Below are 19,869 nucleotides of genomic sequence, written 5' to 3' on the forward strand. Positions count from 1 at the left end.
TCTACTCGTCTCTGTTCCCAAAACCCCGTATCTACTAAAACCCTAAATCCTAAGAAAGGAGAAACAGAGACCAAAAAGGGGAAAAATTTCCAGAATGCATCATTCTTCACGAATCCTAAGCAACACATTGTGCAAGAAAAACTCAAACTTGCTGTTATCTTTCACTGGCTATTCTTACAATGACTGTCATCTTGCTCCATTATTTTGCCGCTCGATCTTCTCCACGACGCACCTAGATAACTCATGGGTGAACAAGATCAAAGGGGCCTTCACCGGAAATAAGACCTCTTCAGATGAAACCAATCCCGGCTCTAGCCCTGAATCATTTACCCTGCTTCGTATGCCACTTTAGCTCCTAAACTTCGATTTTTTAATTTTTTTAATTTAAATTTTGTTATCGATTAGCTGTTTATGTGCTCGAAACTTTCAAGCTCTTGGTAAAACCCAATTGATATTTTAAAGAAGAATATGAAGTTTGGCCGTTATCTCATTCAGATTTTGCATGTTTTTCCTATAACCTTAGGTGTTCTTGATGATTGGCTATTGATCTGCTTAACCTTTTTAGACTATCGATCAAACCCATTTCATTCCTAAGCAGAACATCTGTTTTGGACTTTTTTTCCCTTTCGGGTTTTGCTCATTTTAATTTCCTTTTAGTTCCAGCATTTGATTTAACTTTCTTTTTTATGTAATTAACTTTTATATAAATTTAAGAAATTGGTTGGGAGTTCATGGGTTCTAGTAACGACACTATTTATTTGTTGGATTGATTCTAGGATTTGCGGATGAGATGAAGAATGCTAGAAGAATAGGGGCATTCAAGCAATATATTGTGGGGAGAAGCAGTGAAGCTACTTTTGCCGATGCATTCGAGAAACAGGAAGCCATAATCCGATATCTTGGAGGATTTGATTCCACCGGAGAGGTTGGTTTTCCCTTTTTAATTTAAAAAAAGGAAGCCCTAATCCGATATCTTGGAGGATTTAATCTTATCTTTATAATTCTGCTTTCCTTTTCCATACTCTTGGCCAATTTTTCAAACCTGAGGATTTGTCCTCCAAACTGCCAATACTGGCCCTACAGAAAATTGAGCTATGAAGCTGAAGGAAACTTCATAGTCCAATGGATGCAGTCCAAAGTATTTGTGATTTGGAATTTAAAAACATCTATACTTGGTGTATGCTTTTCAGTTGTGTCTGGTTAAGTCTCTTGATTATGGTTTTAGGTCTTTTGATTTGTAGAATCTCAATGTCACTCAAAAACAAGAAGCAGCAAAGCATTGTAATTGCACTATTGCTGATGTTGAGAATGCACTTGCAAAGTTCACATGGGCTAGAGAAGCACAAAAGAAGATGGAAAACTTACAGAAAGAAGGGAAACCAATGCCAAAGAACATTAATGAGGTATTATTTCTCAAATTTCACTTTCTTTACGCTTTTCTGGTTAGTGAAAATTCACTGCATATGCATAAACCTTAGTGACCGTATACCACATGCAGAAATTGGATGTCCACTGTAGAATGTCTTATAGCTTCTGAAATCACTGTTTTTGCTTGTTTTGTTGTCTTTGGGGAGACTTTTATAGTACAGTGGCATCCGTTTGGTTGGCTAAGTGCCTGAATTTCTTGTTGAGGTCAGATGCATCTCTCTTTGCAGATGCCTACTTATTGGAAAGTTTCAAAGCCGGAGTTTAATTGTGTGTGTGATTGCTTCCTTTAAGGTGAACTAATAACTTAGTGGAAGCATGTGAGTTACTTTCATTACATGAACTAAATTCGTGTTATGTCTGTTGGCTGTAAGTGTTGTAGGCACTGATGAGGAAAATGAGGGGGTTTGGTGATAATAGGGGCAATTTGTGGCATATTGCTTATGAAGAACCTTGGTTTGTTTGGATACACTTTTTTCCATTAACATCCATGGAAAACAAAATTCTGATTACAGTTTAGGATTGTAGGAAACCTTGCTTTTGCAACTTATCAAAAAGGAACTGTATCACAGTCTCCCTATGAGTAGTGGATAGAGCCAGTGGTATGCCCATTAGTTACGATTAAAAAATGCAAATTTGATTTCCTGGATATTTCCATGAAATTGAAACATGGAAAACTCATTATTAACTGATAATTTCTGTTCCGCAGGTGCAAAAATTGATGGGTTCAACGCCATTTGACCTTGCCAAGTCTAATTTGGCTAAGAGTGGGCAAATAAGTAGGAATGCACTCTGTCCATGTGGTTCCAAGAAGAGATACAAACGGTACTTTGGCCTTACATGCTTTTACCAAGACTCGGCAGAACTTAGCTTAATAATCCTTCATATTTGATTAATATGCATGAGTTTTCAGATTGATAAGCTTATTGGTCTATGTATTATTTGTTATGAAGGTGCTGTGGAAAGGATTGAAGCGATCCAAGAATAAAATAAGAAGAAAAACCTTCACTTCAGTCCAGTACATGGAGAGATGCCCAGAGCTCGAAGAATCAATTTGCAGTTTTTGGAGCCTTTGATTTATTTTGGTTTGCTTAGCAAGTTGGCTGGCCTCTTGATGATCCTATTCTGCTTGCTTGGACCAGATTGGCTTAACATTTTGTTTAGACAATAAATTGGAATGAAACTGAGGTTGAAGAAATTTGATTAGAGAATGCATGAAAGTACAATTTTACAACTTTGATGCGATTTTCCAATCTGTTCCGTATTCAGGGGGGCAATTGAACTCTGTTTCATTGCCATGACAGTAGGTCGGCTTTTTATGTTATTATTTAAGACTTTTCATGTTATTATTTAAGACTTTTCAGTACACTAGTCATTATCTTGGAAATGCTATGCTCTTGGTTCTTAAATTGAATCTTTGGTTTTCCATCACTTTGGTTGAAAATACAATTGTTGTGTTAAATTGAAACATCTTGATAGTTCAGCATTCAAAAAAGGCCTACCGCTTCTTCCCTTAGAAAACCTCGTTTCTATGCAAGACGTTTAGCAGTTTCTATTCTATAGCTTCTTCGCTTGATATCTCTGCAAAGCCATAGAAAGATAGGTTTCAGTCTTGCTCTCACATATAAACTTGCAGCTCAAAAGTTTTCAATTTCATAAAATCAATCCGTACTTTTGTTAATTCCTAAGGCTCTGTAGATTTGGAAATGACAAATTCGATTCTTTTACATCAAAAAAATAAATTAAATTAAAAAGAAATCCGACCTGCCGGATTCGAACCAGCGACCTAAGGATATCTGGTGGTTATACCAACTACAGTCCTCCGCTCTACCAACTGAGCTAAGGTCGGGATGTGTTACTCTTTCACATTTTTCAATTAAAACTAAAAGCCAAAAACAAAGTGTGGACAGTCCAAATCGCCCTTCAGTTTCAAGTCAACAATTTTGTTATTTTATTAAATTGAAAGCGTTTTGCTTTGTACTGTCTGCGTTTTGTGATTAAAAAGAGAGATATTCCCTTTTCATGCTCCCTCAGCAGCCCTTATCAATTCCAGTCTCAAGTTTTAGTTTTAGTTTAATAGTTAGTCCATCTGGTTAAAATAATTAATTGATGAATATTTCCAATGTCAATGTCTCACAAAATATGACATTTTTATTTTATTTTCTTAGTCTCCAATCAATTTTAATTTATCCCTAATGATGACCTCACAAGTGGCATGTCACCTCAAAGTTATGTTAATTATCTCCCAAGTTGCCATTGGCATGTCAATTTATTAGGATAGGAAGGCTCTGTAGAAAGAAAAACCTGGACACACATGACATTGACACGGATTAAGTCCGTTGGTCACCATATTGAACTCGGCTCAAATTCGAATCTCCTTCCTTATATATTACAATAATAAAACCTTAATAAGACCACCATATGTTAAAACACTCAATTCCAAAGTCTTTAATCATTAATAATGTTGTATATACATATCCAATAAGGCCTCTCAGAGGGTTTTAGAGAAAGCTGGGTTTCAGAGGGAGGGTGTGTTGAGGAAATATCTTTATTTTAAGGGAAGTATTAAGGATATGGTTGTCTATAGTTTTCTCTCAACAGATTAGATTAATTAGCCTAATGATCCCAGAGTCAAGGCAATGGAATAATTGGCCTTGTATGCTAAATACCTCTACATTTTACATTTACAATAATGTCCTTTTCAAAAATATGTTTGTTATGATTTGCCCTTTTTTCTCCAATCGACTTTGGTTTATCCCTAAAGCCAACCTTATAAGTTGCGTCTCACCTCAAAATGCTGTTTAATGTATCTGTAGACTCTAGCGGTAGGTTTCCTCAAACAAGATAAGCTGATAAGTTAATTTATTAAAGATGGTAAGACTTTGTAACAACTAAAGAACTTTTTTTTTATTGTACAAGTGATAATTTATTTAAAAGTAATTCAAACTATGGGGAAGGAGATTCGAACTTGGGTGCATATTGGGGAGCATCCGTTCTAGCTAACTTGGCTAAGCCATGTCTGCAGCAACTAAAGTACAAGAAGATACGTTCATATTCCAAAGCCTTTCAGGATTTTAGATAAAATATATTTATAGGCGCTCATAACTCGTAAGAGTTGGTGTTTGCCATAGTCATACTTTTCATGGAGACCAATTTGTCAAAAATGATCACTCTCCGTCCATTCAGGCTATCTGACGTTGATGATCTCATGTCATACGCAGGCGATGATCAAGTGACTCGGTCCCTCCGATGGAAGACTTTGACAACCAGAGATGAGGCTTTGACTTTCATCAAGGATGTTTGTATCCCCCACCCTTGGCGCCAGGCGATATGCATCGATGACCGTTCGATCGGGTTTGTAACCATTTTTCCAGGATCAGGTGATGACAGGTACAAGGCAGACTTGGGACATGTAATAGCTGCGAAGTACTGGGGGCAAGGGATTACCACCAAAGCAGTTAAGATTGCGGTGTCTCAAGTTTTCCATAACTTCCCTATTTTGGTGAGGTTGCAGGCTTTTGCTGATGTAGAGAACTATGCCTCTCAGAGGGTTTTAGAGAAATCTGGGTTCCAAAGGGAGGGTGTGTTGAGGAAATATGGATATCTTAAGGGAAATATTAAGGATTTGGTTGTTTATAGTTTTCTATCAACAGAAGTTGCAGTGTAATAATTTGCATGTATATTTTTTCTTCTCCTTAATGTAAGCTCATGAGTGGCATTGTTTTCATGTGAAAATTTATTTTCTCACGGCCCCAAGCAATATGCGATACTTACCCTCTTATGCTAGATACCATATTATTTCTAAGAGGATCGATAATTGAAGCGAGAAAAAAAAAAAAAAAAAGGTTGTACCTAGTCCAAGAAACTAGCCAGTATAATTCAAAATTGTGGTCTCTAAGAACTTTTGAAATTCGTTCCAATGTGAGCGATGGAGAGCAAGTTGAAGCCTCTACTACAGGTCAGTCTCCGGCCCTTCGAAATCTCCGAAGACCCTTGGTATAGAGCCATTCGCATTAACGAACGTCGAATTGGATCAATGCCTGATCAATGCCTGGAACTGGGAAAGATGAACAGCGGTGGGGAGGAAATTGAGTATGCTTGGCGCCGGTAACAGGGGCTGTGAAGTTGGCCGTGTCATGTGTGTTTAAGGAGCTGAAATGTTTGGATAGGGAAGAAAGGTCGGCCTTGGCAGAAAATAAAGCTTCAGAGGTTATTAGAAACGGCTAGATTTATTAAAGGAGATATTTAGTGATATATCCATTTCTAGCACTAATATTATAAATAAACCTTACACAATTGAATTCCTATAAACAAACCCAAAAAAAATCCAAAAAATGATAGCTAGCCTTATTGAATTTAATATTGATTATTAAATTACTTTGATGCCCTATTGAGTGCTTTGGTATTTTTATGAGATTTTGGGGTTGGGCTTGTTTTAAGAAATTGATGGCAGTTTTGTAATTTATAAGAAGTTAAAAGCTTTTTTGTTATATTGTAAATGGACTTTGGGTGTGTTTCTAAAGTCCATTTTATATAGGGTATTTTTATAATTTGGACCCCCATATTGAGTATAATAGTGAATCTCCCTTATTAAAGAGGGTTTCTAAATAAATTATTTCTATGTAACCCAGAAAATAGATAAGAATAACACAAAGCTTTGTATTAATTTATCTGGATGGCTGGAGGTATTATTAACACATAAATTACAAATCCAGTTTTCTTTGAGAACTTTGCTATGAATTCTGTACAAAAAGGACCCTGCTGCAATCTTTGGGCAACAGTAGCTGGGCATGCATTAAATAATACAATTGAGGTACATGCTTTTTTTCTCTCTCCATTCTCACTCTTTCTGATTTTTCGTTTGAGAGTTTTTTTATCCTATCCTAACCCAAAAGCACAGAACCGGAATTTCTTATTATTCACAGTTGGGAGAGAGGCTTTTCAAGGTGTAGAATTTACTGAGATTTCTTGCCGTAAATGTGAGCTTGGGTGGTCAAGATTCGATGGAATGACGAGCCGCTGCAAAGGCTTGAGAGCTACCGTGAGCTCTGAAAACGAGGGACGCAAGTTTGGATCGCTAACCGGAAAGAAAGAACAACCGATTAAACTGGATTCAACAAGTAAAAAATATGCAAGCGTTCTGAACTTTCTGCAACTTACGTCTGCCAACATTCCAATATTATCCTTGCAACAAGGGGATCCAGTTCCTTAGGTATCTCAAGGCGACGATTCTGAAAACCAACTGCACCTACAACTTGCATCGGGTTCATCCCACTCCAAGGCAATTTTAGAGTAGCAAGCTCCCACAAAATGACTCCAAAGCTATATACATCACACCTATATATTTAACACAAGATTTCAGAGAATCTTTAATCTGTATATTTTCTCCACACTAATATAGTTGGAACAAGGCATCGATCAAAGCTGAAAGAAGAGAAACAGAAATATAATAACAAGAATTACCACTCACTTTTCATTTGAGTTTTCATTGCGGAGAACTTCTGGTGCCATCCACTCAGGCTAGCTCATCGATGGAAACAATCAGGCAAATGAAGAAAAGGTGAGAGAGTTAGATTAAGAATTGTGGTCATATTTCTCATTGCCAACAGAAAACCAATTTATTAAATAAATATAAATAAATAAATAATAATCCCAGATTCTCACCGTTCCAGCAGTTGATTTGGATGACAAGAAAGTATTATGTTTCAAGCGTGACAATCCAAAATCACAGACCTGTATAATTGAGATCCAGTTTTGTAAAAAGAATAATACGTATCTCAAAGAACTACTAATTAGATGGCCAAGGCATCTCATTATCCACAAGAGAGAAGAGAAACAACACTAAAAAAAGGAATGTGATACCTTCACATTCCAGTTCTTATCAACCAACAGATTTGGAGATTTCAAATCCCGGTGAACAATTGTGGGTGTGCTGGCATGCAAGCAATTCATACCCCTTGCCTGCAAAATAAAAAGAGAGCTGAAAGTGGATATTGATGTATCATGCCGGTTGCAGAGAACACAGGGAAGATCATCTCATACCACATCAAGAGCCATCTTTATTCTACGTTTCTCATCAATTTGGCAATGAGGACGATGGATAATCCGATATAGGCTTCCCCTGGGGAAATAAAGTATGAGTGGACCAGTTACAACAGAAAGAGAAAAAATAGAATATGTATACATGTTCCAGTCAATATATAATCTTTTCACCATGATCAATGTGCAGAATTATACCTTGGAAGGAACTCTGTAATGATAGAGAGGTTAGGAGGACGTGTAACAGCACCCATAAAAAGCACAACATTTGGATGACGCAGTTTACGCATTATTCGCACCTTACATTGCAAAACAAAGATCACAATAATTATCATCAGGTTGTAAGTTTATTTTCCTTTTCCCCTTTTCCTCGAAGTCTTGGAAGCTAAAAAGTGCAGCATATGCACATAAGGGACTAGAAATTTACTTCTCTTTTGAACTCGGCCAAAGCAGCACCTGAGAAATCCTGGTCTAGGAACTTCTTCACAGCAACTTCCTGTAACTCAACAACAATTCACCAGCCAAAATTAAAGTCCCCAGTTGAATTTAATTCCCATGAAATTGAAGTTAAAAACACTTTCAAGCCTCTGGCAATGACTTAAGTACATGCATAGTTCCAGGCAGTAGTGACAAAGCAGAATCCACCACGAAATAATGACAGTAGAGAAACAGTTATTATAAATTACAAATCTTAGCTAACTTTAAAGAACACTGAAATTGTTTTGAATATAGGAAATCTTTGATTAAAATCCCTAACCATACACTGTATAAATATAAACCTGCTTCGCAGTAAACAAAAAAGCAACTTCTATAGTGCCATCAGTGCATTGACAATGATAGGCAACCCTTTTAAAATCCCCCATACACCTAATGGTGCTAATTTGCATGTCATTTATCAATTACTTGTGAATTACATATACTGATTTAATAAGTAAGTTCTATCGCTATAAACAATTTAGCAGTGCTAGTCAATAAAGATGATCGGAAAAAAATTGAAAAGAGAGGGCACTAGGTATTCAAAATCCATAAGGAGAATAATAATAAAAGATCAAATAAACATAACAGTTTTTGCCGCATATGAGATAAGAAAGAGCATAGTCGTTTATATAAAACTCACCGTGCCATTCCAATCAGCATGGTATACCTCTCCATATGAACCTAGTCAAGACAACGAGAAAAAAAAATTAGTCGGCTCCCCAGGAAAAATAAGTTTATACTGTGTGAGGATTGAACACTGGCAGTTTTCCAGACAATATAGGCAACTTTGACCAGGTATGGACATTACCTAGTCCAATCCTTTCTCCAATAACCAGATCTTCCCACGGAATTTCACTTTCACCTACATCAACATCATCAAATACTTGATCAACCCTGCTCGAAATGGAATCAAAAGATGAGCTAGAACTTTCTGGATCCTTCAGTTTCAAATTGGTCTCCATAAATCTGTCATGCGTGAACTTTCTAGGATCATGGAAGCCAATTTCATTGTTGTGATGTTCATTAACATCTATTGTGCGATTCTGTAAATAACCTTTAGCCCTGGGTTGTTCCCCCCTATAATTTTTGGCATCGCCATCTCTATCTGACATATTTGAATGAGCAGTTGATTTGAAACCACCAGGATTGATCTGTTCAGATACAGTAGAGCTGGTGGAAGCTGCAGATGATGGATTATACCCATTAGGTTCACGATTAACTCTTGGGAAGATACCATCCATATAATTATCATTCTCCTTTCTTTTAGGGACTTCATTGAAAGCATATTTATTTTTCCACATTAATGATGCAGGAGGTCGACCAGAGGCAACATTATTTCTCTGTCTCTGAAGCTCTTCAACTTTGTTCTCCACAGGTTTGTTATACATAGAAGCTTTCACAGGTCCTTTGATTTGGAATGGGTTAAGATCGGCAAAAAGGTTCTTTGAGTCCTCCGAGCTGTTTTGAGTATATGGAACTACATTTACATTCATCCTCGTCACACCTTCAACTGCATGCGCCCCACGACTCCCTCTGTAATTTTCGAAGGCTGATGAGGGAAGATGATCTAATTGAGTCGCTCTATTGGGTATTCTAGAAGAACCAACTCCAGTGTCACTACTTGCACCCGAGAATGTAGGCAATGATTCTATATTCTCTGAAATTGGTCTTCTCTCCAACGCTAAACTGCTTTCAGCTGCAGAGTTTTGGCTGCTACCCTCTCCATGCAATGGCTTTGGTCCTGAGTACACAACTTCTGTATCGATATAAGAATGGACAGTAGGATTTTTGCTTAAGTTTGGATGGTATGGCTGAAAGGCAGTGTCCTTTGCACTTGGAATATCAGTTGGTACGAGCGTTCCAGGATCAGCCATGAGATCAACCAGAAACTCCCTGAAGACAAACTATAAATTAAAACCATGTAGAAGGGTAAACAGATCAATTTGGGAACTGTTGGAGACTTCATGCATTTTTACATCTGCATACATACATTTCAAGGAGACTGCCGCTGAACTTAAAGGACAAAAGAAATCTAATGCTATAGAAACACAATCAAAATTAATAACAAGAGGACACAATATCTTATGTCAATGCACATTATGAAGCTATTGTGATGGCTTGAAGTTAGCTTTAATCAGTCAAAACTGATAAAGTTTTGGAGATTGGTAGAAATTTTGGAATAAAATTGAATTCACAGTACAAATTTTAGAGCAACCTTGGCATAAAGCTTTGTGGACTCTAAAAAAATGTGCACACGCCAAAATAATAAAAGTGAAAACACAACACATCATACAAAAATGTATCAACAATTTAATCACAAAACCTGGAAGAAAAAAAACATAAACCACAACCTGTCATCCTCCAACTTTATTACATTAACAGCACCATCCTCAACACCAGTGTAATGAATACCCTTAAGCAGTCTGCAGGGCATCTTGATATTGTCAGCTAATACCTACATCCGAAGAAACAGATTAAATATACAAGATTACGTAGCCCCAACTTCATTTATTAGAACTTTGTAAAGGTTCCTCCTTGCATTTAACTACCAAATATAACTACTCAGCGGGATATGTGAGAGAAGTTGGTTACATACATCCCAAGTGACAAGTCAAATTACAGAATTCAAAGAACTATACCAATTTATAGTTCCATATTTCCTGTAAGCACAGACAAACAAACAAACATATGCATACCTCTAAATCTACCTCTCTCCTGTTTGTGACTTCACTGACTGATTTGCCAATTATTAGATATCTGACAAAACATTGTTTTCTAAATCTACCTCTCTGCGTAGAGAATGACTACATGAACAAATCACACACACAATGACTACATGAACAAATCACACACACACACACACACACACACACACAGAGACATATATGTTTAAATTCTATCAAGAAAAAGAAATGAAACGGTTGGACAATACAGTAGCATAGCACATATCAAAACGGCCTAAATTTTCAGTATAAGGGACAGCCAAAAGAAACCAAGAAAGACGAAAAAGTATTGCCTAAGAAGATTAATAAATGATAATCCAACACCTAACCTTGAAAAGCAAAGCACGATGTCGGGAGAGGCCAATGGTTATGGACCCAATAGGCAATACACTTGTTTGCTGAGATGTCCTCAACTCTCTGCTTCTTTCCATCCACCTCGCTAACATGATATTAGCATCCTTTACAGGCCCACCCATATGTCCACTAACGAGTTCAGCAAGCCTCTGTACCAAAACACTAACGTTGGTGACAGGACAGTCTAATGCAATACACTGTGCAATTTGCACTAACTCTTCCAAGGCAGGATCAACAGTTCGGTTTACTAATGAAACTTCAAATCCAGAACTCCCAAGATTTGTTTCGAGATTTGTAAGAGAAGGCATTTTTCCTTGAATTGCTGAATCTGTGGAAAGTCCATATACATCATAAAATCCATCAACCACTTTCTCCTCATAGTCCAGCACATTACACTCCTGGTGATGAACAAGAGAATTCAATCCAAATCAAGACAAATGAAGAAGTAAATAAAACGTTTCTTGATAGTAGCACATACAAGCAAAACATAAAAATTAAATAAAGTACGGTATCTGTTCTAAAAAGATGGTTAAATGTTACTAAAATTTTCCCTGATCGACAAAATCTACTCCCGATCAATTAATGGCAGATTTTCCTATTTTACAGAATAAAACTTTAAGAATGTCGATGAAATCCTCAGTGTTGAGCACCTTAACATATCATGGCATTGTCAGAAGGCTCTCATTAATACTCTTTCCTAAACAAAATTCGCTCATTTTTAATCCAAGACTCAAGACGAGAGTAAAAAAAGCTGAGCTCCACCGATTTCAGCAGTAAGCTGATCATTCCAAAATAATACTTATCAAAAGAAAATCCAGTCTATTAAAACCCCAGGAATTACAGAACATGCTCGAATTCACTTCTGAGCTACTAGCAGGATTCTTATACTTCAATGAACCAGATACTTGCTTAACATAACAGTGAATTGAGCAAATTCCAAACAGTCAACCGTACGACAATAGTCAAACTCAATTAACAGTAAAATTTGCTTGCCCTGATCGTCACTAATCCCAAATTAAACGCAAATTCTACATAATTGACCAGAACTTACTGAATTAGAACTAAAAAATATTTCACCAAACTCACCCAATAGTGCCTCGACAAGGTCTCGGCAGCTGCCGCCTCAACCTTATCTCTCGACGAATCGATCTGATGGCCGCCCAAGCTCAGCAGCGTTGCCGCACGGATCTGATCCTTCTCCGGATCATCGCGAAAGTCCGAATTGGAGGCGCTGATCGCTAGGGCGAGCTGGACCTGAAAATCCTCCTCAGACATCATATAGTCTGGCCGATTCACAGTCGTCGTCGAGTCCACAGTGGCAGCTCCGGGAGTTTGTACGGTGCTCGCCGGCGTCGGCGAAGACGATGGAGGACTCCCCGGAGCATTTCCAGAGGTCTGACCGGAAACTGTACGGTGATCCGCGGCGCATGATGGCGACGCTACGGAGGTCGAGGGCTCGTTCGATCGGCCGGGGTCGTGGTTGCTTCCTATGTGAAGCTTCTTAAAAATGTGCTTCATCTCTCTCCGCCTCTCTTCTCTCTACTTTGTCAGTCAGCAGCGGTAAGGTTATCAGGTTTTTTTAATTTTTTGCTCTCTCTCTCTCTCTCTGTTTTCTTTCACTTTCCCTCACTTTCTCTCTCAATTTTTCTGTTTGGTTGGTTTGGTCTTTGAGGTCAGAGGAGGGCGTTCTCGGAGGGAAAACTAAAGGCAGTGGTTATAATATATTGGGCGGTAACTTAATGGGCGTGGTTTTTGTTGAAATTACGACATGGGCGAGATTGAGAGCGGGATTAGTAAACGCTCCATTGCGATTACGCCACCGTGACGACAGTGGCATTTGTGTCAAAGGATTACGACCTACGTGGCAATGGCGTCGACGTCATAGAAGGTGCCCAGATTTTTCGAGGGTGTTTTTACGCGCTTTTGAAAATGGACGTCAAAATGATTTTGAAAAGAAATTGCTTGTGGGCCTATCTATGAGCCATAAAAGAAGCAGCTGCAGCCTGCAAGAGACTGAAAATATAAAAGCCCAGTCCAGAGAAGACCAAACTATCACCAAGAACATTCTGTTTCACTATTTATTTTTATGTACATTTTATTCAGAACTTTTATTGACCGTTAAAATTGAAGTATATCATGCACGTCCCTCACGTGTTGGTCGGCATTTCTTTCACTCCAACTTCACCCACGCAGCAGAACTCGGGATGTCAGCGTGCACCACAAACAGCAAATAATAACCTGGCGGCGCAATCTCCCCCGTCGAGGGCCCCACCAAGCTAATCTCATACGTCTCCGGCGCCACGCGCGTCACTCCGATCAGCTTCATCACAATCATTCTCTGATTCATGGCGAACGAGTGCGTCGTAAACGACGGCGCAACCAGCCTCACCGACAATACACTTACAGACAACAACTCTGGCACGGCGAACGCAACCGAAAAGAACTGCCGGTATCCCAAAACCTCTTTCACCGAAACGATTCTCGGCCGAACCGGTTCGTATTCCACCGACATATAAGGAGGCGAAAAGGCCTCCAGGCTAAGATCCGTCGGGTACTCGACGCAGGTAAAGTTATAGTAAACATGCGGGTTGCTTCCACCGACTAAGACCCTACCATCCGGTACCAAAACAGCAGCGGAATGGTAAAGTCTCGGTCTCTGCGAACCGGCCATGACGGAAAAGCGCCTGTTCGGTTTCTCCGACTGCCGGTATATGACCGGTTTGGTTACCGGGTCATGCCCGTATTCCCATCCGGCCGTGCCTAGTGCGGCGCCGTTTATGATAACGACGTCTCCGGTTGGTAAAAGAAGCATATCGGCCATGACTCGGGGAACCGGCATTTCCTCCATTACCCAGTAGGGGTTTTGGCCACTCACCTTGAGCCGCCCGCACGTGCCGAGTGCATCGATAAACTCTCCACTAGAAGCGAGCGCGAACGAGTTGCGCGGCGCGCCGCCGCAGACCATTATCTCGGCTTCAATGTTTACATTGGGGGGTTTGTTTTCGTCCAACGGGAACAGCACCGAGGAGCCGGTGCTTGGATAATTACGAGGCTCGCCACCGGGTATTTCGGGAAACTCTCTAACGACGACGTTTTGGTTGTAGTTGAAGAGTATTGATTTGGTATTTGCGAAAATGAACAAGTTCCCATCTGGTAAGAGGTGGAGAAATGGGTACAAGTTGTTCTCGTCTTGGTCCCTTGTTTGTCTCAAAATATCGAGCCAGAAAGTGCGAGGAGGATCTTGGAAATTGCGCGGGTAGAATTCGTAGTTGAATTGTCGTCTGCCTCCGACAATGATTATACGACCGTCAGGTAATATTTGGTTGCTGGCGTACCATCTACGTCGTACCAAGTAATTTGGGAATTCGAGCCAATCACAATTGTCGCCCGTGCATGGAGTGAACGTGCGGACCACGTGGTCGCCGTCGTTGTAGCCGCCCGTCTGGACTAGGGTTCCGTCGGGGAAGACGGCCCCGGAGGAGCACCACGTGTCGGTTTGTACGTTTAGGGGCCGGAGTGTGTTGGTGCCGATGTCGTAGAGGATGGAGTGAGCCGTGCAGTCTACTTTGAGCAAGGTGTCGTTGGGGTCATGCCGGCATTGACGGCCGGGGAGGGAGATGTTGGAGGGGCCGTAGTCGGTCCGGTCGAACATGATGACCATGTTTGTACGTAAGAGTTGCATGTGCATGGCGGAGATGCCTATGGATGAATGTAGGAGGTGCCATTGGCCTTGGTTGCCGGAGTAGGGCAGGTGTGTTACTTGAGATGAAATAAATGGAAGGATGTAGATGACGCGTGAGGTAAAAATTAGGAAGGAAACGACAATGTTCATTGTAGTAGGAGAAATAGGAAGAGTTGGAGTTTTTGGGGCGCTGGTTTGGGAAAGTAGAGTTGGTATGGTGATGAGGTTGATGGAAAAAAGCAAATGTGGTGATTATTTTTATATTGTAAAATATTTTGGGTAATCTGAGAGAGGAAATCGGAGGGTTATTGTTACCTTTGAGAGGGCCGGTTAAGTTTGCAGCTAAAAAGGGTTCATTCGAAGAGTTGCAGTGAAGCTCAAGAAGTATGATTTTACTAGGCATCCAATTCTCAAGCTCAAATTGCGCTCATTCTCTTGTTTCACTCAAATAGAGAAGTATTCGACTACTATTTCTATTTGATTTTCTGTCGCACACATTATAATATGAGCTTATGATGAGTTTATCAAGCATTTAATTATCTGATAATTACGAAGACCAACTAATTTCTAAGTGATTTGTCGTTGGACACTTCATTTCTAATGTCATTGGAAAGTTAACTTGCTAACTTGGGTTTTTTTGGACTAAGTATGAAGCTGATGCAATAGAAGTAGCCTGTATCTCTGTCTCTGTTTGTTCGACTTCAATTATTGCCCAATTGGTTAGGCTACTAGAACTCCCAAATTCAATTGTCTTGTATGTTAATGAACATTGTCAAAGAGATTCAAATATAATTCTGTCATTATGGTCCAAGGCAAAATAATACAGGGCAAATAGGCAAAAATAAAACAAACCAACCAGCTATTATCACCATGATCAAACAATATACTACTACAGAAACTCTACTTGACAGAGAGAGAGAAATGGCAAAAAATTTTAGGGAAGTATAATTAGGAGTTCAACCTAATTCCTTTTACCCTTACTACGCCTTGGTCCAACTACTTCCCATCCATCTTCTGTTTTAGCCGGCTTGGGAGTTGGTTTATTGTCTGTCATGTCTACTGGATTTGAATTTGACTGGGACTCTGGTGTGTCCACCATCATGTTTGACGGACCATCATTCTCGAGGGTACCATCTCTTTCATTGTCGTCATTGTCATCGTCATCGTCATTCACCTAAATGAGTAAGGAAGCAAAAGCAAAAGAACATAACTCATATGAACAAGCAAGGTTATCCAGCATGAATGGTTGCAGTCAAAAGACCTCCCATGAACCCAGTGTCCAAAAGGTGTTCTCTAAACTAGACTAAAAGTTGGCAACAGCATGGAATAGAGTGATACAAATTTAAGATCCAAGGAAAATGCATTCACAAAACAATCATCAGCAGTCGTAAGATCGATTGTTTCTTTACAGGTACAGTCGACAACTTAACAATTCATCAAAGTGTGTTTAATATGGGGTGACATTTCATAAGGGCATGCCACCTTCATCGCATAAATTGCAACATAACAATAAATACCAATGCAGACCTTTGACATTAGTAGGCAGTAAGGTAGCTGTTGTCTTTCCTACATGCTGATACCCCCCGACTAGAGTCAAACTCTAACCTAAACATAGCACCAGCCTCTCATATCTTGCCAGGATTGTCAATTTACAAGTGCAATCTCCACCATCACCATCACCCTCAAAGGTTAATAGTTATGTGGTGTACCAATTCATATCTATCAACAATTGAGATTTTCTTCAAATAGAACCATGAACAAGTGACTACTTAACGCACATTACTGGTAATAATATGTGCATTATGTTATCAAATGACGCAGTCCCTTTTCCCATGTCTACTCACATTTTGTCATAAGATTAATAGTAAAAAACCACCAAAAAAAGATATATGTCTTATTGAAGTAAAACTTTTCAGGCTGAGGTTGTTGAATATAACTCACCTGTTTAACATGAGGAAGAGCAACTCTTCGATTATTGGCTTCTCTTAGGCTTTCAACAGACTTGAAATCACCATTCAAACATTCTTCGTTCATAAACATTAACTTTTCAGCTACCTAAGAAGATCCAAATAGAGAGATCATAAACACCATCAAGATAGAAAACCAATAACAAACATGGTAAAGAAGTTCACATGAAATTGATCCTCCTCACAAATTGTCTATCCGCGGAAATATACAAGAAGCAGCATAACATATAAAATATTCTCCAATATAACAAAACCATCCATACAAAATACAATATAAGGTGTTTCTCTGATGATACAAAGAAGGGTGGCAGAGTAGGGAAAGCAAGCTTACCTCCTCAATGCTGCCATCCTCTGTCACGGTATTAAGAGAAAGCATAGCTTCATTCAGAATATCTTCTAAGTCATCTATGTAAAGAACCTCTGAGCAAAATTAACACATATAGGCTAGCTATATCAGAAAAACCATTCTTTTTCTTCACAGCAATCAGAACGAACGAGAGAGTTGAGGTGAGCGAGTTGAGAAAATTACCTTTAGACTGAGCGAACCAGGAGAAGACGTCGGCGGCGAGTTGCTCCGATTTGCGGCGCGAGTCACGGCCGCCCCACTCGTTGTCGACGGCCAATTGGAGCGCCGACCACCGAGACAGAACCAATGCTACGCCTTCTCTGAATATCGCCTCTGCCTCCACCGACAGCTTTCTCTCAGCTTCCATTTCAGACCCTCTCTCTGTCTCTCAGAGATTCTAAAAAACCAAAAAACTAATTCAATTAAATACACAGTTCAATAATTCAACCAACCCTAACTTCAACACACAGAGATTGTAAAGAGAAACATTAACTAAAGAAGAATTGGCAGCTCACGTCCTCAGTTAACTTCACACAGAAAACAGGAAATGGGGGGCTTGGCTCTAATGGGAGGAAGAGAAGATTGAGAAAAAAGTAGGAGAGAGACGAAAGAAAAGTTTAGTGGGTCCGCTTTGGGTGGGCTGATAAATCTGGGCCTGGAAGTATAGGACTTTGGGGCGTGGGTTATTGGGCTACTCCTACTGGGTTATTTCCAGAGTTTAATACCGAATTAGGCCCTAGCACGGCTCAGTTATTACGACTTGGACCCAGTCATTATCTTTTGTGTCTACGCCACGTGTCGTGCCCTTGACCATGTACGTCAAGATTTTCTTTTGAAACCAACAGTTCAGCTGAAAATTCGCCAAGTACTCTCCACGTGTCACCTTCAGAGCACCCACGTGTCCAAACGTTGAACGCCCTACGCCACCATGCACGTACCGTACATTAAAATCCCCCTCTTCCCCAATCCCCGTTTGATTTTCTTTACAAAGATTTGACAAATTTCGCTCAAAGCTGTTGCTAATAATAATCCAGGAATTTGGATCAAATTACAAAATGAGCCAAGAACAGCCGCGGAAGCCCGAGGATCAAAAGGAAGCCGTGACATATGGGGACGTGTTTCCCGTTGTCCAGGGCGGGGAGCTGGCGGACAAGTTGGTGGCGCCCAAGGACGCCGCCATCATGCAGGCGGCTGAGAATGCGGTGCTTGGGAAGACCATCAAGGGCGGTGCAGCCGCAACCTTGCAGACCGCAGCCAGGCAGAACGAGAAGGCGGGGGTGGTGGGTCCCGATGACATGAATGCCAATATTGTTACAGGAGACGAGGGCGTTAGCGTAAAGGAGGCTGATCTCCCGGGACGCCGTATAATAACAGAATCAATCGCTGGACAGGTCCCATATATCCCTTTCCTTTGTGTGTGTGTGTGTATATATATATGTACTCACATAATTTTAACAGTAGTTGTGTTTTGTTTTCAAGTGTTTCTTCTTTTATTCGGTTCCTTGTTGATTGGTTTAGGGTTCGGATTCAAATACAAGGAATGTAGATCACGAAAAGCAAAGGAAAATCTATAAATTGGTTGAGGTATAAAGTTTGACCTCAAAACCAATTAACCACTACTGCGTAATATTAATCTATACAAATTGAAAGCAAGCACCTACTAAACAAAACACCGGGAAGCATCATTTTCTTTGAATATTGAACTCAAAATAATAAAATTCTAAAGAAAGTATTTGTTAACTCCTTGCTTTTATTATTATTATTTTTCTTTCATTGATTAATTGGTTGGGGTGAATGTTTTGGTTTTTTCATTGGTTGCAACTTGCACATGGAAACATAAATATATAATACATGTATATACGTTTATGTTTGTTGTTTGTGAAGGGTAGGCTGTGGGGCAATACAGCCAGAGAGCTCCTTTGGCAGCGCCTAACACCATTCAAGCTGGTGGGGCTGGTGGTCAAATCACCATTGGTGAAGCCCTGGAAGCCACTGCTATGACAGCTGGACAGAAACCGGTGGAGTGGAGTGATGCAGCTGCAATTCAAGCAGCCGAAGTCAGAGCCACTGGCCGAACCAACATTGTACCCGGTGGTGTGGCGGCCGCAGCTCAGTCGGCCGCAACCCTCAACGCTCGGGCTACGAAGGACGAGGAGAAGACGAAACTCGCCGACATTCTAGCGGTATATATATAGATAGCCAGGAAAATTTGTTAAAACTTTTTGTGGTGGACATCCATGTTGATGTATGCGACGTTTGGCGGTGTTGTGTTTAAATTGTAGGATGCTACGTCAAAATTGCCAGCAGACAAACCAGCGACACGTCGAGATGCCGAGGGGGTGACCGGTGCAGAGATGAGAAATGATCCGTTTCTGACTACACACCCAACGGGCGTGGCAGCTTCGGTGGCAGCAGCAGCTAGGCTCAACCAGACCAATAGTAACGAAATGCCAAAATAGCTTGCATAAGAAGTCACTGCTTTGTCTGAGTGCTTGTATTTGGGTTTGGCCTAGAACTAGCAACATAAGCGTATATAAAGGGAGGGTTGGTTTGTCACTTTTACTAGACATGCGTTGTTTTTCAATCTAGGGGGTGAGAGGGCTTGTGCTTTCTTCTAAAACAGAGGGGCCCTTTTTCGTTTGGGGCCATTGATGAATAAATGACCTAGTGTTCGTACGAATTTTTAAATCGACTCAAAAAAGGAAAGATGAATAGAAAGACAAGATATTTTTTCTGTATTCTGGAAGATAAAGGGAGGGCAATATGTTTGGCAAAAAAAATAAAACAAATCAAGTCGACTATTATCTAGAGCAATACCTGGTTGAGCAAAATGCTAACACACTTTTCGCACAAACC

General features: G+C 40.0%; 6 protein-coding genes and 1 non-coding gene across 10 annotated transcripts; 3 read left to right on the top strand and 4 right to left on the bottom strand.

Moving 5' to 3' along the window:
• The first annotated feature begins 5 nt into the window (after positions 1-5).
• On the top strand, positions 6-2,623 carry LOC117631762 (protein translocase subunit SecA). Its single transcript, XM_034365054.1, has 5 exons — positions 6-338; positions 777-925; positions 1,242-1,403; positions 2,135-2,250; positions 2,379-2,623. Exons 1-5 carry the CDS (start codon positions 95-97, stop codon positions 2,395-2,397), a joined length of 690 nt encoding a protein of 229 aa, XP_034220945.1. The 5' UTR covers positions 6-94; the 3' UTR covers positions 2,398-2,623.
• A 560-nt stretch (positions 2,624-3,183) lies between these two features.
• Positions 3,184-3,274, bottom strand: TRNAY-GUA. Its single transcript is given in 2 exon segments — positions 3,184-3,219; positions 3,238-3,274. It is a non-coding gene; the product is annotated as a tRNA-Tyr (tRNA).
• Positions 3,275-4,488: 1,214 nt separating this feature from the next.
• On the top strand, positions 4,489-5,136 carry LOC117632559 (uncharacterized N-acetyltransferase YoaA-like). The gene has a single exon (XM_034366078.1). It carries the CDS (start codon positions 4,568-4,570, stop codon positions 5,090-5,092), a length of 525 nt encoding a protein of 174 aa, XP_034221969.1. The 5' UTR covers positions 4,489-4,567; the 3' UTR covers positions 5,093-5,136.
• A 945-nt stretch (positions 5,137-6,081) lies between these two features.
• LOC117630801 (serine/threonine-protein kinase EDR1) lies at positions 6,082-12,811 on the bottom strand. Its single transcript, XM_034363586.1, has 13 exons — positions 12,105-12,811; positions 10,994-11,416; positions 10,293-10,396; positions 8,750-9,834; positions 8,582-8,622; positions 7,892-7,960; positions 7,663-7,763; positions 7,468-7,546; positions 7,288-7,386; positions 7,090-7,158; positions 6,896-6,945; positions 6,586-6,762; positions 6,082-6,502 (listed from the first exon to the last, which is right to left on the bottom strand). The coding sequence occupies exons 1-13, from the start codon at positions 12,534-12,536 to the stop codon at positions 6,367-6,369; spliced, it is 2,865 nt and encodes a 954-aa protein (XP_034219477.1). The 5' UTR covers positions 12,537-12,811; the 3' UTR covers positions 6,082-6,366.
• A 377-nt stretch (positions 12,812-13,188) lies between these two features.
• On the bottom strand, positions 13,189-14,850 carry LOC117632796 (aldehyde oxidase GLOX). The gene has a single exon (XM_034366374.1). It carries the CDS (start codon positions 14,848-14,850, stop codon positions 13,189-13,191), a length of 1,662 nt encoding a protein of 553 aa, XP_034222265.1.
• Positions 14,851-15,477: 627 nt separating this feature from the next.
• LOC117629649 (pre-rRNA-processing protein TSR2 homolog) lies at positions 15,478-17,623 on the bottom strand. 3 transcript variants are annotated; one of them, XM_034362211.1, is made up of 5 exons: positions 17,529-17,623; positions 17,197-17,410; positions 16,999-17,087; positions 16,642-16,755; positions 15,662-15,874 (listed from the first exon to the last, which is right to left on the bottom strand). In XM_034362211.1, exons 2-5 carry the CDS (start codon positions 17,378-17,380, stop codon positions 15,662-15,664), a joined length of 600 nt encoding a protein of 199 aa, XP_034218102.1. In that variant the 5' UTR covers positions 17,381-17,410; positions 17,529-17,623. The 3 variants fall into 3 exon arrangements, with proteins under 3 accessions (XP_034218104.1, XP_034218102.1, XP_034218103.1); XM_034362212.1 differs by having other exon boundaries at positions 17,507-17,588; XM_034362213.1 differs by lacking the exon at positions 17,529-17,623 and having other exon boundaries at positions 15,478-15,874; positions 17,197-17,380.
• Positions 17,624-17,990: 367 nt separating this feature from the next.
• On the top strand, positions 17,991-19,693 carry LOC117629787 (late embryogenesis abundant protein 47-like). Of its 2 annotated transcripts, XM_034362393.1 has the most exons (4): positions 17,991-18,404; positions 18,532-18,597; positions 18,903-19,196; positions 19,296-19,693. In XM_034362393.1, exons 1-4 carry the CDS (start codon positions 18,069-18,071, stop codon positions 19,470-19,472), a joined length of 873 nt encoding a protein of 290 aa, XP_034218284.1. In that variant the 5' UTR covers positions 17,991-18,068; the 3' UTR covers positions 19,473-19,693. The 2 variants fall into 2 exon arrangements, with proteins under 2 accessions (XP_034218284.1, XP_034218285.1); XM_034362394.1 differs by lacking the exon at positions 18,532-18,597.
• Positions 19,694-19,869: the final 176 nt, after the last annotated feature.

Source organism: Prunus dulcis, chromosome 6 (genome assembly GCF_902201215.1).
Source record: "Prunus dulcis chromosome 6, ALMONDv2, whole genome shotgun sequence".
Taxonomy (NCBI): domain Eukaryota; kingdom Viridiplantae; phylum Streptophyta; class Magnoliopsida; order Rosales; family Rosaceae; genus Prunus; species Prunus dulcis.